General features: G+C 35.9%; 1 protein-coding gene across 1 annotated transcript in view; it reads left to right on the top strand.

The window, feature by feature from the left end:
* LOC139701164 (acid sphingomyelinase-like phosphodiesterase 3b) overlaps positions 1 to 18,191 on the top strand; it is a 1,047,894-nt gene that overhangs the window by 350,244 nt on the left and 679,459 nt on the right. Inside the window, exon 4 of the mRNA XM_071599739.1 lies at positions 17,271 to 17,348. Within this exon, the coding sequence (XP_071455840.1) occupies positions 17,273 to 17,348 (76 nt within the window). The 5' untranslated portion in view covers positions 17,271 to 17,272. The remainder of the gene's footprint in view (positions 1 to 17,270; positions 17,349 to 18,191) is intronic.

Raw genomic sequence — 18,191 nt, 5'->3', positions numbered from 1 at the left:
ACGTATATATATTAGGTTAAATACCGGTTAAGGAAGGTTTTGGGTAATCACAACTACCATATAAATATCACCCAACGAAACAAAATCCAGCATTCTAATCTACAAAAAGTCTCTCTTTATCTCTGCGTGCTTTCCTCCTCCCTTCATACCGTCCAACATCCCTATCCCATTCCTGCCCTTTCCTCGTTTGCCTTATATTCTCCCCTCTGTTACATTCTTCGATAACATAGAATTTGGAATCAAAGTCGAACATTAGAAAATTCGAAGCCAGAGCTCTCTAATGGGATGGTTTGGTTATGTAGTGATAACTTTCTGAACGTAAATTCGTCAACATGGTACTCAGAAACATGGTATTACTCGTGTACCCAGCCGGCAATTTATTACATTCTCACTTGAATCATGAACAAGGCAGTATGGATTTACTACACTCCGTTACGCGGCCGAAGTAAATTTATTGCAACTGTACACATCCTGCTCCCATCTTGCAAACTACGGTTTGGCCGAAAAAATTCGCAACTTCTACGCTGCAACCCCAGGTATGAAGAGTCGGGAAGCTCGGCCTTGTTTCTTCCGGGCAGGGGGAATGGTAGAGTTGCGGAGGCCGCGAACACACTCGGAGCAGTTAGGCATTACCCGAGCGTCCAATTGCCGTTAGATCTGATTATCTCTCCTAGACCTCGGTTCGTCCTTCCCCCTCCCACAATCCCCAATTCACCCCTATTGCAACCTCCTAAAACCCATCCCACTTTTGCCTCGCAAACACTCGAACCATATGACTATCTCCTAGCGGTCCTCTGTTACCTCACCGAATTGGGGTAGTATCACCGATTAAGCCGATGAAATTAGCTCAAATAGCTGGGCTATAACAGAAACTTTGCCTGTCATAAAGGAGAGAGGGTAGACTTGACGGTCTGTAAGCAATCAATGAAATACACCCGTGCCCTGACCTATCTCCATTTCACCAAGCAACCAGCGTAAACGCCGTAAACTGTTTTTTTCCAAAACGACAGGAACTACTTCTAAAGTTTACGGGATTAAGTCATCGCGTTTTGTACAATTGAAATCGGAAATTTAAAAAAAATATAATGGCACTAATTTCTCGAATCTTTTTCCTCCGAGCAAGTCAGTCCCAGAATTCGTTCATAGTGTGACTGATGAGAAAACTTTTACTGGCGCCACTAGCGAGAAGATAAAAAATCTGTGATAAGTTTGGAGATATTTATCAAAATAAGGGCACGCATGCCTTTGGTATGTTTTTAATAACTAAATGAAAATAAAATTAAATAGGGTTCTGAGATTACTATACTCATCACATGATTTCCGTATATATCGTCACGAACTCAAAATTTGTTACGGCTCGCTTAATATATTCTCCAGAAACTTGTTCAATACCTTTTTTGTGCAAGATAAACAAGGATTACCAAGTTAAATTTTTATAACTGGTTATTTAGCCTCTTTTTTCAATCTAGGTTACACTTTGTTAAATAATAGCAAAAGGTAAATAAATTGTTTCTCGGTAATTGTTGTCGAAACGATGATTTTTCATTAAAACAACTGCAGAGCTCTTAAATTAAATGCAGACATTATTACCAGATGTTTCAAAAGAAACCTAATTCAGCTTTTTTGCTGCAGGGGATTTGATGTTTTATGCCTATTTAATAGTTTAAATACGATCGTATTTGTCATTGGTGGACATGGAAATTTCTCTATCAGACTACTATAACTGAATAAAGAAACAATATTTTGTCTGTTCAGTTTGAACTATAATGCTTCGGTTTGCTTAGGAAACAATGTAAACTAAGTAAATGAATCGGATGAACTTATTAGCGCGTGAAAATATTTTTGTACCTGTATGCAAATATACCTTTCCGATTATTCTTCAGTGTGTAAATGTATACGCTCCTAAATAAAGAAATTAGCTTCCATTTTATATTCCAGGTCATGAAATGAATTTAATTTACTGAAATGTTAGTTATTTCTATATTTTTGGAACATTTTTTATTGCTTTTTTTACTTAATTATGAGTACGATTCCAGAATACTTTGAGAAATTCCAGTATACTCGTCAATTTTAATGCCTACTTTAATATATCCCATTAATCAAACCGTAAAGCATGAAATTTACATTCTATGATTATTATTATTATTAAAATTTACACGTGCAGATAGACAGCGCCAGGTAGCATGCAAGTTGCAAGTAATCACAAAAGATAATTGATAAAATCAGTCAGTAAAACAAAAGTTTACTTAAAGGAAACTTTCAAACACAAATCTGTTTCACAAAAGAAGAAAATCCCATCTATTTAGCGACAAAGTATGCACTCTCTTAGGAAAGGGCTCAAATAGTTTTGCAAGTAATATGTTCCAATCAACTATTGTTTTATTTAGAAAGAATTTTTTATGCGTTCTTTGTGCCCGGTATTTTACCTTGAATTTTAAGTCATTTTTCCCTATAAAATTTGAGTTCCCCGCCTCTTTCCTAAGATCTACCCAAGCTTTATCCCCGTTCAGAATGTGGAACATGCCGCAAAGTCTACTTATTTTTAACATATCAGACACACTCTCCATCCTCCTATGCTTCCCCAATACATATCGGGCAGCCTTTCTTTGTATCTTTTCCAGTTTTTAGATATGTCCATCTTAATGAAGATCCCATACGAGGGATGCATACTCTAAAATTGGTCTTACCAGGGTTTTATACGCCTTTTCCTTAGTTGCTCCAACGCTCCTTTTGAGGTTTCTCATCACTTAATGAAGAGTTTTGAAAGCTTTCTTAAAAATGTACTCCACATTTAGCCCCCACCGTAAATCCTTGCTTAAATATACACCTAAGTATTTGCAGCTATCACTTTTAGGAATGATATTTTCTGAGAATTTATAGTCCTATTGTTTCCATTTACCTTGTTACTAAGAGTGATGGATTTGCATTTGCTAACATTAATATCCATCCTATTATTAGTCACCCAACCGCCATTTTATTAACGTCCCTTTGCAGTATATCGCGGTAGCTGTCATTTTCGACTCTCTTCTAGATAATTTGAGTCGTCTGCAAAAAGTCTTATCTGAGAATTAATATTTACTGGGAGGTCATTTATATAGATTAAAAGCAGGAGCGGGCTAAGTACGCTTGCTTGTGGGACTCCGGATGTTAACCTCGTTTTTCAGAATACACTTCTCCTTATTTGACCATTAGTGTTCGACCTTCCATGAAATTTTTGACCCACGAGATATACTCTTCCATCTGTGTGCAGTGGCAATTGGCCTATCTTAAGCATCAAGCGATCGTGGTCAACTTTGTCAAAGGCTTTTGACAGGTAGACTATGATAGCATCCACTTCTATTCCCGCCTCCATAGAGTCGAACGTTTCAACAACGCCTGCGCACATTTCATATAACGCCTGGAATAATTCCTTTATTATTACAATTTGGTTATTAGTAATAGAAACGGTAATGACATTTTAACAGGGCAAATGCGTTGGAGGTTGTTTTCACTATTGCTTCCTTTTACTGCAGAACTGAATATAAAATTATTCCGACACCACATTATCATAAATGAATATTAATAAGTCGAATGTAATGAATTTGTTTGTTTTTTATTTGGTACCAATTTATTTATACCATAAAGAAAAAGATTCAAAGGACTGTCTACTTTGGCTAACAAATAATAAATGCTCATCATTTTAAAATGATTTCAGTAATTAATACGTTACATTTAACTTTCTTACCATTTAAATGTTTTCTTTTTCAATTTTTTACCATATTGATAACAAAGTTACTATGCTTCGCAAAAATGAAAATTATCAAGTCTTATTTAATTTCGTACGAAAATTGAATCGGAGCGATTCATTTGCACTCATTAGATGGGACCACTTTTGTTGCGACTCAATGCAGTTAGTCATTTGTCGATTTATTTGTCCATGAATTTTTTCAAACAAAACGAGGGGGGTGAAGATTATTTCTCAGATGAACTGAAGAGTTTACACAAGGTACTTCGAACCCCTCTGGGTTAAATGATCTAGCAAGTTCAAATGATATGCTTACCAAAATATTATTCTCTCCCCTTGGACTTCAACCTTGACGCAACTTTGGTGCAAGGGCGTGTGCGTTCTAGTGACTCCTATGGTGTGCTGACATGAGCCGTATTACTCATGGTGGGATCCCTTCTACTATATAGGTTGAAGGACATTAGTCAGACGAAAGGTAGTTCGTGCAGCCCCTGTTGCCAAAGAAGGCAATGTTTGTGAATTCTAACCTCCAGCGGAGTGGCTTTTGGGTGATGGAAACTCATTAAAAATGTTATTGAGAACGACAACGGAACACATCTCAATTTTTATCCCATGAAACAATCATGCCCAAAAATAATTATGTCCAAAGTAGCGGGATAGGTATACCTTCTGCGGTAATCATCTCACGAAACCGTTGCAAAGCAAACGCGGAATCGCCAACAGTATTAAAGAAGACCAAAAAGAGGCATGAACTATAAAGAATAGGGATGTGTAATTTTAAATCGATACTGAGGAATGAGAAATCATAAAATAAAAGCCGAGATTTGTAGAGAAGAAATAATAATAGCTGAACCAACGGAAGAAGACATTTTTCTAATCCACATGCCACCACGCAATCATGGGAGGGAAGAAGACTGTAGTGGTATCATCAGTCAGATGAAACAATGGCGTGTGTACCTGACAGGAAACAGTTGACATTGATAGGAGTTTAAAACACAAAAGCAGGCTAAGGAAGAGATTGTAGTGAGCTGGGAGATTATGGTCTAGGAATAAGGAATAATCTGTTTTAGGAATTGTAAGTGGTTGCGTATTGTGATCAAAATTTAGTGCCAAAAAAGTGTAACGCCACATTTTAGTGTGTACTGCACAGAAGATGCAGAAGTAATAAAGGAGACGTACAAAATAATTACCCAGCAGTATGCAGATAAAATTATGTATAAGGATAGGGATTTTCATTCATATTCATATCTTGATTTAGGAATACGTCAGATTTTTTTCAAAGCATAGAATTTATGTGCAAATCCTAGCAGTAACATTGAAACAATATCCCTCTGAAAAAAATTATAATCACACTTACGTTAAAATGATATGTTTTGTTGTTCATATTAGTAACATTATGCTGAGGTTGTATCAAAAGCCACAAGAGGGTCAATATTCCCAGTGGGGAGATTCTATCGCAAGGGACTGGAGCGATCGAAGAGGTATTTAAACAGTAACGAAGACTGAAATAATATGCGTCTGAAAGTGACCGTCGCTCTGGGAGTAAATTTTGCCGGCCACAATTGTAACTGCCGAATGCTAACCATGACTTACGTCAACAAATATTCATCCCTGTTGCCTTCATTTTATTTTACATGCCATTTCTACGCTCTGGATGCTGCGAATATACGTACAAATTTGTGGGTGGCGGAGATTGTATGTTACGGTAAATTGCCGCATCCAGGATAACGTTGTTAGACACGTGCCAATATCAATGATCGTACCTTTCATTAAAATACCTTTCCTAAAGACGAGATAATTAAAAATGGAACGAATACTGGGAGTTAGTGGAAGCAAATGAATGATACCGAAGATCTTTTAATGATCCAGATAATGACAGCCCTCGAGGGTACATGCGGTGACAGATATTCATCGTGGGCATTGTACTACGTATGAAATATTGACATTTTTGTGAACCTTTAGTTTGAATTGATGACTAAAAGTCAGATCTTTTATTAAAGAGGGACAAATATGCATCCGGAAGGATAATAACAGAGTTAGTTGTATTCACAGGTTGTCTTTACATTTTTATTTAAATAAAAGGGGAAGAACACAAAAGGGCAGTAATTTATTAAAAGTACGCGTCCAAGGTAAGTAATCCTATAAAAAAGGGAAAAATTGCATGAGAAGAATAAAATGCTCATTTTTATTGCCGCACGGGAAGTGAAATTCCCACCTCATTACGCAGTCTGATAAGTAGCGGACAGCGCTGTAGAGGCGCAAATGCATGTGCAAGAATGGAAACGGATGTACTTTTAAAACACTTAAACGCATATACTTCATCTTTATGGAGGTATATATTATGAGAGGCTCAATAAACATATAGTATTAGCAACGTTAGGGTTAGCTAAGATACGTTAAGGAAAATTCAGTTAGTCTCTAGCGTTCATCACCATGCCATTTAACCGTTGATTATTTTAGTCAAGCATCTGAACAGTATTCTTTTCCTCAATGGTGTCTAACCAAAATGAGAACGTTTTATCTTAGCCATTAAAATGCAAGTGGATAGCGGTATTACTTGCATTTTAGGTTAGCTCATAATTTATTGCTTCCTTTAAAGCGCAGCTTCCTAAAATTTATCCCACGTTCCTCTCTGTTTTACTTTATGTATCCAGGTACTAACATTTCCGGAGGAATCGCACGGAGTGAATACCTTGTTTTTATACGCGACTCTGATCTTTACTCCCCTCGCGAGTGTATCCTTGTCTTCGGTGGGTACATGCTCCAATATTATCTTCCCTTGAGTAGCCGTAGCCCAAAAGACCCTAAATTTCTTCTCACTTAGGTCTATTTTTTCTTATTTGCTTTTTATACATATTTGAGAGAACTGGGGCAGCCAAGCGTAACATCCAAGGCAAGCTTCTTCCATCTCTCTTGTTTACTGCCCTTGGTCAGTTTATGTCCCCCCGTAGTCACTATTTAAATATTTAGGAATAAGAATAAAGTTTCCTGTGAATTCTACATAATAAATAGACTAGATACCTTTCATTACTCTTACGCGTTTTAATTCAGCACATTTATCGTAAAATATTAATTAACTTTCACAATTATAATGAATTCATTCATTAAATTAGCCTTGACAGTCTTTTAAATATGTCTTCGTTGCTTTTGAAGCCGTCAAATGTGTTGTGAAACATTTTCATTTTAAATTTTACTTGAATATATTAGCATTCTGCTTGTAATTATGGAAACGGAAAATCTAATTATGAGTTTTTGTTAGTTAAAATGAGTGATGACTATTTATTAAATGGAATTTAAATGAAAGTGATTACCAAAGATTATTTTTTAATGAAAGGCTATGTGTTTCACTCTTATTTTGTCCCAGATGCAGCTTATGCCGCGTGAATTTCATCTGATGTGATTTTTCCTTGACGGAGGAAATATGATAACTCTAGTGTGACAAAATGTGTTTCTTGTAAATGAAATCGGATGAAACTTTATTTGAATAGTTTATCGTTTCCTTAAATATAATCTTAATATGCGGTGTATTTACACAAAAAATAGCCTTAAAAAGTTATTCCATTCAAATATTCAATTGCCACCTTCACATTGAGGGAAATATGTCATTCTTTGCCAAGAAAAATATGTATACATTTATAGTTTTGATACTTTCCAAATATAAATTTAACGACCCGCATTTGAAACCTATATGCCCTTTACACTTTCCCAATGTTGATATGGGAAATTGATACGTATGGCTTACTTTCATAATTCGGGGTAATCGCTATTGAAAACAATAAGATAAATTATTTAATTTCTCGTGGAAGACAATGAGTAGGTGAAATAAATATGCACAATTCAGAGATTTCTACAAATCTTTCTCGACGAAAACTTATATTTTAGGATTATTTTTTCCTACACTTGAGTCCTAATTCAACCCTAGTTCCTACTCGTCCTATTCGGATCACAGAGCTTGTGCTAAATTATCAGGATTTACAAATTGGCATTTAAGACCTTCAAAACGATCATCAATCCTTTATTTTTATAGCATATACCTGTTAACCGTCCTCTTTAATATCGATTGTTCTATTTACGTAATGTGGAACTTTTAATGATGTATAAGGCTGAGGCTACTGGATATGGTTGAGTCGAAGGTATCAAATGCATACCTAAATGCTTTTTGAAATTCTTTTTGGAAACTTGTCTCTCGTATTGGAAAATAGCCCACAAATGTCAAGAAATCATTAAAATGATTAAACGCAATGGGCCGAGAAAGATAATTAAAGTAGGCGAAGAAGAAAGTGGAAAATATGGTCATATAAGTAAATGAAAAACATCTAATGGAAGCTTAGTGACTGATAGGCAAGAAAACATTGCAATGCAACAATTTCAGAGCGTAAAAATCATTCGCCTTGACTGGGACTCGAACCCAGATCCCTCAATATCCGGTCGAGTGCTTTAGCCACTTAAGCTACCGAGGCGTCCTCTTAAACTCTGAAATTTTGGGGCTTTTAAAGGAACTAGATGTTATGACGAAATGCCGTACATACAATGTCACATGCATTCGTAGTCGTGCGCGAGGCGCCACTGTCCACGGGGTTAAACCACGAGGACGCCTCGGTAGCTTAAGTGGCTAAAGCACTCGACCGGATATTGAGGGATATGGGTTCGAGTCCCAGTCAAGGCGAATGATTTTTACGCTCTGAAATTGTTGCATTGAAATGCACATTAGCGGATGACTCCGTTAAAAGTTACTGTTGCGGCATCTCCCGCAGTTTCTTTGGAAGAAAACATTGAGTGATTTTCAACAGCTGGAGAGGATTATTTGCCTAAATTGGGGGAGGAATCTTTAACTGGGAGGTTCTGAAATTTGTCATTGAAGACAAAGCTGAAAGTAATTATTTTGGAATAAATGAAGGACAATGTGAACGTTTGTTTGGTGGATTAAAAATAAAGCATTGAATGGTGTGGGCAGGAGAAATAAAACGAGTCGGCAACTCCAATGGGAGCATTATAATTTAGTGTAGACCTCGTAGAGCATGAAAAATCATCCCCGTGTTTCCCCCTCACATCTCCTTATGCTATTTTCATTTTACTTTATATCTCTTCGTTAAATCATTATTTTTCCCCTTTTTTCCACTTTATATCCGCTAATACCATAATTCTCTTCTCGAAATTAAAATAAAAATTCTTCTCGTCTTCCTGATCTTCTGTTTTAATATTAGCTTACTATTTTTTCTTACCCAGGATATCTCCCATCTGATGCTTATTCACTTTATTATTATTGCAAAGCGTTTGTTGTCCTTTCATGTTAATAATATTTTAAATATCTGAATGTTAGTAGCCTCAACGGAATGGTGTACAGTCCGTTTTACCGAATCTTGATTTTGCAATTCGTGAAAGCAAATTTTAATGAACTCCAATTCTCTCAAATATGCTTATTTATTTTGGCCAACGGATTACACAGTAGCGTTTCTTTATTGACCTGAGAGTTTTTGGTTCAAATCTGGGGAATGGCAGTCTCAAATGAAGAAAAATCAAGAGTACCTAAATTTTGGAACGCGCTATGAAACCACAGGAGTCACAGGAGAAGGAAGATATTTTCCTAAGCCAAATGTATTAGTTAGACATCCTGGAGGGAGATTAGTAATCATGTCTCTGCTCTCATTTACGTGTGGCGTTTAACTTGCTTACTGTGATTTTCTTGAATGAAAACGAGTCATGTATGAACTCTCAAGACGAATTTTTAGTTTAGTACTCATATTTTATTCGAATTTTACATTATGTTTTGTCGTCTATAATCAATTTCAACTGAACCTCGTTATCTAATTAATATACTTTATCTGTATATAGTATATTACTATTAGCTGTCTAATTATAACATTCTTATAGGAATCATTGTGAATAAATCAAAATTAAAATTGTAAAATTTGCGAGGCAAAGTATTAGTACCATTTTTTTAGAACTAGAAACACAATATCGTTGCATACAAGGATTTCCTTTATTGCCTAATTATTTTATCGGAAACAGCTAGTTTGGGATTTTATTTCGCAAATAACGTCCAACATTTCACTAAACAGTTTTCTACAGTATCTAATGATGAGATTAGTAAATATTCAATATTTCTGTCATATATATTGAATATTTTTACAGTATTTAATTTAATGTGTATCGATTTATTGTAAAGGCTACTTTATCTATATCTTTCCTGAAGATATCCATTTCCATTTCGTCTCTGAAAAGCCCTGCTTGGCAGGCGAAACACCTGGTGTCAGGTTTTCTCTAGGCACTACCCCCGATACTTATTTCCTTGTTTTTGCTTGCGTTTGTGTGATTGACGGGTCCCTGACAAAGGAGGAATCCTTGTAAACCATGAACGAGTAAGTGTGGGGGATTCACAAAAGTCTAATACACTCAAGGGGTTGAGTGATTGCGTGTTTACGTAAGTCTTTTCTGTTTCGTTTTTTTATTTCTGTCTGATTGGCGGGTCCCTGACATAGGAGGAATCCTTGTAAACCCTGAACGAGTGAATGAGAGCGATTTATAAAATTCTTGGGTCTAACGAAGCCAAGCGATTGAGTGTTTGCGTGCATACGTAAGTCCCCCCTGTTTTATTACATCCGTTTTATAATTTTACACTCATCTGTGTGATTGACGGGTCACTGGCACAGGAGGAATCATTGTAAATTCTGATAGTAGTTGCTGTGAATGCTATTCACGAGAGTGACTACTATTACTTAACAAACCCTAGTGATTGAGCGGTTGTAATGTTTTTTATATTTTATTATTAATTTTGCCTTCTGTGTGTGATTGAGGTATAGGTGGGTCACTGTTTCCCAAACACACCCAAGTGACCCAGTGTGTATTTCCTGTCTTTGCCCTTACTTGTAAATTTATTATTCCCCCCCCCTTAAAACCTAGTGCCAATCAAGTTTACGGTCTCGGCTATCTTGTTTTCATTGCTTCACGAACGTAGGTACGGTCATTCTATATTTATAGTACTCCCTCTTCTTCCACGTTTCTTTTCTCTTTGGTGTACGCAACGGTTTATTTTATGTATCTCATCCGGAACCTTAATATGCCGTTCTTTCAGTTCCTTTTTTCCCATCAACAATTTTTTTAATCAGACTGTGGCCAATTTTTTTACATCACTTGGCCTAACAAGTAAAAAGTGTCCAAAGAGATTTTATCATTTCTCCGGCAGTTTTTTCAATATATCATCTCTTCGTACACCCTCTGTGTGCATGTATAACTGATTAATTATTCATCCTGTATAAGCCTCCTTGTGAACCATTTTATGTGCATACATTCTTTTCGTCTCAGTTTTTCTTGCGCCTCATCTCTCATCAAAATCAAATCTAGTTATGCATGTTCAATGAACATTTCCTTGAGTCCAGGATGATACTACTATCTCATAGTTGTTTTTCCTGGTAGTGCGTAAAATGTTCTAGAACGGGATCTCGAGAAACTGTATCCTAAGGAAAAACAGAAAACCTTAGGCTGTTCGATCGATTTCATCACATAGATGACAACTCCGTTGATATGACACTTATTTGATGATGCCAACCGTGCTGCTTAATTTGATTGGTCAAGCTAACAAGTTTTTTAAACTCTCCTCAATATATTTCTTAGGTTTGATTCCAACTATGGATTCAAACTCAATCTTTCGTCTTCAGAATTTGGTGTTTTTAAAAAGGAGACGGAAATGGTAACAAATATTTCAATTTTAGAAGTAGCGAAATTTTGCTAACAAATAAATGCAACTTATTAGAGTATACTTATATTTTAAAGACATTTTAGTGGAATGTGAAGAGTAATTCTTTAGTCAAAAACGATATCACCTGCATATAACATAAAATAAACAGCGTGTCTCACTGGTGAAAAATCCCAAAATCGTACGCAATTTTTAGGAGACATATTTCCATCTTAATGGTTTCTCCTTGATGAATGATATTGGAAGAAAATAATCGTTGAAGTTTCTCATCAGACTTACCTACTTCGTACAGTCTACCGTCCATTCTGGAGAGACTTCGAATTCAACGTTTTCGGGATATTAAAGAGTATTTCATCACATGGACCTCGGAAGTGAGATCAGTGTTTAAATGGTCAATCCTTCCATTTATTTTTCATGTCAACCGCTTCAATACGTGTTTTTCATCAAACCAACCTTTTCATCATTCTAAAACCCGCGGAAAGTACTAATTTTCACCGAGATGGCACCAATATAATTCAGGGAAAATATACATGCAGCTGCCTTTTTTATTCCTTTGAGTCACAATGAGTATTCTATTACGTCGTGATCACACCTCAATTCTCAGAATTTTCTTGAGATTTGTGGATTAAACAAATTGTTATCTGAGACTCATTCTGTACTCTGAACTTTGATCAGTCGCTGGAAAACTCATACGTTATCATACAATTGGTCAAAATACCTCTATACTCATAGTTATTTATTTTATTATTGAATATTCAATCAACAATAGGATTTTAATAGGAAAAAGCTATGTCTTCTATCATATTTCTTCAATATCTGACTTTATTATTTCCGTCGGAGCTATGATAAGTACTTATAATTTAAATTAACTAACAGCTAAGTAATACATGATATTTCAATACAGATATGTTTCACTTTAATTAATACGAAGATTCTAGATTAAACTTACCAACTGAAATGATGTTTTCTGATTCATTTTATTGTGGCGTTTTATCTCTTAGTAAATAGACGGTGGCAGAAACTAAAATAATGTGTAGCAAGGTAACTTTATAATCGTTTAATTTTTATTTAAGAATAGTATTGGCTAAAAGGAAAAATATACGGTAAGGTTAAATGTTAGTAGTTCAGAACTCACTCAATGGCATGACTAAAAGACATTTAAAGAACAGGTCAACGAAAAATGTTAGCAGGTAACGTTATTTTTAGAACGTTTGCTCTTAAAATAAGTTGAAAGTTATTTAAAAAAAAAAATATTTTTTTGAGATTTTCATTCCCATCAGTCAGATCCATTTGTTATGCCGATTGAGAGTTCAGTGAATGAAAAATCATGGAAAAGTTGACCCCAGTTTTTGCTTTACAATCTTTGGTTGTTTGGTTAAAGATAAACGTCCTACAAGAATTACTTCATTCTGTAAATATGAATAAGGTCTATAAATGTAAAAAGAAAGTAAATATAATCGCCTTATTTATCATGTATATAGTAGTATAGAATTTGACTCCTACACATGGGGACTGAAGGTAGCCATCATTGAATTCAAAATGTGGACGGTTAATTTTTACCCAAAAGTGATCAGTTCATCGCAGACCAGCTCAACTACTGACGAATAGGTCTCCTATTTAAATATTTACTGCAGTGTTGGTCTGAATTATTCTACTAACGTATTATTTTATATATTCGACCTTCCCCTTTGCTAAAAATTCCTGCATCACTATCGTGGTTTGAGGTTCGTATTCCAACTAGAATATTTATAGCAAGTTTTGAAGGGCCTATTGATTATTTAATTGATTAATGTAACGTTTGAATTAAAGTTTCATTGTTCTTGCAATGATTGCGAAAAAACGAATCAATTTTCAATATGCGGCTACTCATAATAACGAATCTTGAAAGTAATGTGAGAATTCATATTCCCAGTTGAGTTATGTACAAACGATAAGTAAAAGCTTTCAAGTCATTATTTAAAACAAAATGGCATGCATTTGGCGGTGTAACTAAGATCCACGTGAAATAAAGCCTGTTCCATAACCTTTTTTGCGGTCATGTGCGCAGTAAGGGCTTGAAAAATAATCATAAGATTTTTTGGCAAATATTCAGGATTTGTAATGGTTTTCTTCTTTCTCAACGTTCCATCTTATGAGGAAAAAGTATACGTCTGAGTGCAAGTACTCACGTTCTCTTTGACGCTAAAGGGAAGCACAAATAGTTCTGTTTTACTTCATTTTGTTTCTTTGACATTATTTTTGTTTTCTCCAACGCCCGGTAAATCATAAGGGACTGCCATGGGGAGAGGCATGGAGAGAAAATGGAATAATAGTTACGGGATGGAAGGGGCGCCTAGGGGCGGCGACGCAGCAACTCAATATGTGCGGCGATATGGCTTTTACCGAGCAAATACGTTCACGTCGGGAATACGCGAGAAAACGGAGCTCTGCGAGGGGGGGGGAGGGTTAGGCGGAGGACTCCCGCGCAAATCGAATCTTTTTACTCTTTCGTACGCCTTCTTTCCCTCTCCTCTCATTTTTATTCTCATTCCCACCCATCCCTCCGCCATCGGGAAGTAGAAACGACCTCCCTCAAACCTTGGCTCCGTAACTGATTCCGAAGCGCGGGTTTCTCATCCCTTATCTCCCCACCCTCCCATTTCTCATCCTACTCCCGGGATGCTATCCTCTCTCATTCCTCCTTCAACTGAGAGTGGTAGAGGGACTGGAGAGGGGACGAGAGGAAGTTCCCTGATAGAAAACACACTCCCCATAACTCCCTCTCAGTCGGGACAGAGCGCGTTTCCCAAAATAGGAAAAAAGAGATGATAGAAACTCATACTTCGGCATTCCCTCACAATAGGGTCCGCATTCTTATGCGATTGAAACTGGAAATGTATCCTAAGGAGATGAAGCGTCGCGTTACCATTTCACGCTTTCAACTCCACTTAAGATTCCCTCTAGTATTTAAGCGTCAAGGGAAAAATTCTACGATGGGAGTGCAAGTTGTATTCACCCGGTTTAGAAATGTGATACGCGTTTATTGAAATAGCAATGGTTTTTGGTGATACATAACCTCCGACTTTTAAATTCATGTATAGTCTATTGTAATTTTAGGTCGCCATTATAATTATTTCATAAATATTCAATTTCACAGGCATATAATCTAAAACTAAACAAAAGCAGAAATTAATCATAAATTATGTAGAATTACTCAACCTTTCAAAACAATACTGATACATTTCATATTCTGATAGAGACATAACAATCAAAACGAAGAAATTTATTTGAGTATTAGATTATCAAAAGTTGTGGAGTAATCTACTCTAATTAGGACAACTAGAATTTCGTTAGTTCGGATAAGGTTTTATGATTAAGTCTTAATACAATATTTATAGTTAGATATTTATAATAATTAAATTTATATTTTTCCGTGAAGTTTGGAATATATCATCTATCCTGCTCTTCACTCTTTCACGTCTGCTAAGATCGTGAGGATGTTACTATTTGTAACAACTGAACGAATGCAGGCGCAGCTATGAAAACGCTGCGTGAAAAGAACCTTTTTTAGGCGTAGGGTGTAGATCTGGGTGTTGTAGGTACGGATGTCAAAGGACCCAATGGCTATGTTCAAGAGATGACGAGGGCAAAGAGCACTTACGCTGCGTTCTCCCCAGCATTCTTTTTTAGCTCCCATAGTGTGTGGTTTCGTCGCACATGAGGCCCTGTCCTCAGTTTCCGATTCTGTTCTTGGCACATCCATTAATTTCTTATTCTTGGATCATTTTTATCAGTGAAACCCAAAGGAGTTAAAAGAGTACCCGCTATTAGACTTTTTTTGCACTTAATAAACCCTTTCCGCTTCAGAAATATTAGGATGGGATACTATTTATCCAGATAGGGTGAAATATCTGGTGAAAAGATTTTTGGAGAGAGTTACCTGGAGCATATTTAATCTGGTGAACATTTATCTTGCCAATGTTTTTATATCATGCGAATTTCATTAAGCGCTTATTATAAAATGATTACATATTATTTTATATCCCAATTTGAATCCTCAGGAAACATATCATGCATACAATACAAGTCAGTATTAAAATTACTGAGTTAAATAAATACATTTTCATTTTGATGAAAGTTGCATTTTTCAAAAAAGTAAAGAGATTTTCAAAATCATTGAACAGCACCGTGGTATTGCGTATTCTAAAAATTATTCTCACGAAATTTAACGTCTCTACTTCATAGCGCCTTTGCTTGAGGCCCTTTTGCTTTAAGTCCCCTTACTGAGAAAAGTAATGAAGCATAAAATGGTTTCATAGTTTGGGATAACATAAAACAATATAGTAAATGACTCCGTCGCTAGTGACAATTTTCATCGTGCATGTTTACAAGAATCCTTTCTTCTTTATTAAGTAATCAGATAAAGTGATTATATTAGGAGGTAATCTCCCTTATCGCTTTGCCATTTTAAAACTCCTTCTGTCCAAGTATAAACTGTTAGTTAAACTTTATAGTGATTTTTTGAGTAGGTCGTGCCACATGTATGAGAGCCGCTAGGGCATTTATGAATTATTTTTTCAATGGTAAGAGACTAAATTACGCTGGATTAGAATAGTGTTTCACTGGGTCAGTCATTTGTTCTTTATTATTCTTTCAATTTAAGTTTTATCTCTCTAAATTAAGATAAACTAAATTAAATCATTTTTCACGAATAAAAGAATCATAAAAATACAATGACCATAATGCAGATACAAGGTATTCTAAGATTTTAGGAAACGGTAAGACATTTGTCTCTTTTTGTCCTATTTTGTCTCTTATCTGTTTTTATAGTGCGTGTATGTATGTAATTTTCGTTGTAAGAGTTATCTTTGACCAAACTTGACCGTTGCCACCACGAAAATCGCCTAGTTGCAGCGCAATTCTAAAACAAATAAATTTGCTTTGAGCATGTGAACTTAAAGCATTTGGCCCCATCGACGCGAGCAAGGAAACTGATATTTCGATAAATACTATGAAATAAAAGCTTCGAAAAAATGTATCCCTTCAACTAAAGTTCAGAGAGTTTTTAACTACCCTTCAAATTTATCAAAATTATGCTATTTTTAATAATTGGAATGCTATATACCATTGTCTTAAACAATTTTGGAGAAATATTTCATATTTGATCTCAATCTTGGGTGTCTTCCTTTATCTTTAGATTTATTACATGAGAGTAAAACATTCCAAAATATCGCAGCCTAACCCTTAGTTAACATCTTGATATAGTGCGTCTATAAATGTATCTTAACGAAAAAATTAATCTTAGGGATGCTCACAGACCATACGTGTGACTTAACTATTATTCATGGAATTTTATGGGACTATTATGAATTATCATTTTATAAGCAATTTCAAAGATTATATTTAATAAACAGATATTACACATCATTGATCTTGAGGTGTGTATTCATCTAAACTTCAAGATCAATGTATAAGGAAGAATCAAAAAACTTTGTTTCCAAAGTAGAGAATTTTTTTGAAAATTCTATTCCATCTAAATTTCTTGGGAACATTCTCTTCTCTGGAATCGCAAAGTTATTGTATTCTTTCGTGTTCAACATAATAAAATTCTACAAAATATCGACCTCAGCCATATCTCATGACATACGTGTAATTAGTAATCGTAGAAGATTTGGCTTGTACTCTCAAGAGAGCGCTACGATTTATATGAAACTCAGCAACGAGGAGTAGCATTTATTATGTATATTTAGTTTAAGGACATTTTTGATTAGGAATTAACATGTTTATTCAAATGTGTACTAGTATGTACCATTGCTTTAAAATATGCAAATGGCACTTAATTTAATGTATTAATACTGAATGTTTTTTTTGTAGGAATGAAGATGAATAAAATGGACGCAACCTTTTTCTTGCTTCTGCAGTTGATGTTTTCCTCAGCAACAGCAAAAATAGGTAAGTTATTTCATAATGTTTCAATTTTTAATAAATGATAAGAATATACGAGGGTCATCCGGAAAGTAGTACCCGTTCGTGCCGCATGAAGTGCTGACGACGCGAGTAGCCGCTGGACGAGGTCAGATAGCTTCAGTGGCTTGTCTGCCTTCTCTGAGCCAAGTTGCGTGACGCTAGCATTGCCTGTGTTGTTTCTGTGATTGTTTACAATGTTTAAAAAAATTGAGAACGCCGCCAGTTGTGAAGTGAGGGCAGCGATTAAATTCCTCAATGCAAGAAACGTTCGCCCATGTGATATTCATCGCCAATTAAAGGAGGTGTATGGAGACAATGTAATGGACGAGTCGTCTGTTCGGCGGTGGTGTCGCAACTTCAACATGGGGAGGGGGAACACACACGACGATGAGCGTTCGGGGAGACCGTCTGTCATTACAGACCAACTGGTGAGCTCAGTTGACGAATTCGTGAGGAACGATCGGCGCGTCACAATTGATGACATCTGTGAGCATTTTCCCAATGTTTCTCGAACAATTGTTCATGAAATTGTTAAACACCATCTGCATTATGCAAAAATTTGTGCAAGATGGGTCCCTCGCAAGCTTACAGATGAGCACAAAACCAAGCGTATGGCTGCAGCACTGACGTTTTTGGGACGTTATTCTGATGAAGGAGACTCTTTCTTGACTCGCGTAATTACTGGTGACGAAACATGGGTTTGTTATGCATCACCTGAGAGTAAACGACAGTCAATGGAGTGGCATCATGCTCATTCACCAAACAAACCAAAAAAATTCAAGACAGTTCTGTCCACCAGGAAACTCATGGCAACCATTTTCTGGGATC

The sequence above is a fragment of the Hetaerina americana genome, unplaced genomic scaffold (genome assembly GCF_022747635.1).
Source record: "Hetaerina americana unplaced genomic scaffold, ioHetAmer1.1.p SCAF_11, whole genome shotgun sequence".
Classification (NCBI taxonomy): domain Eukaryota; kingdom Metazoa; phylum Arthropoda; class Insecta; order Odonata; family Calopterygidae; genus Hetaerina; species Hetaerina americana.
Note: the sequence above shows the minus strand (reverse complement) of the source record. Positions and strands in the feature narration are given on the sequence as shown.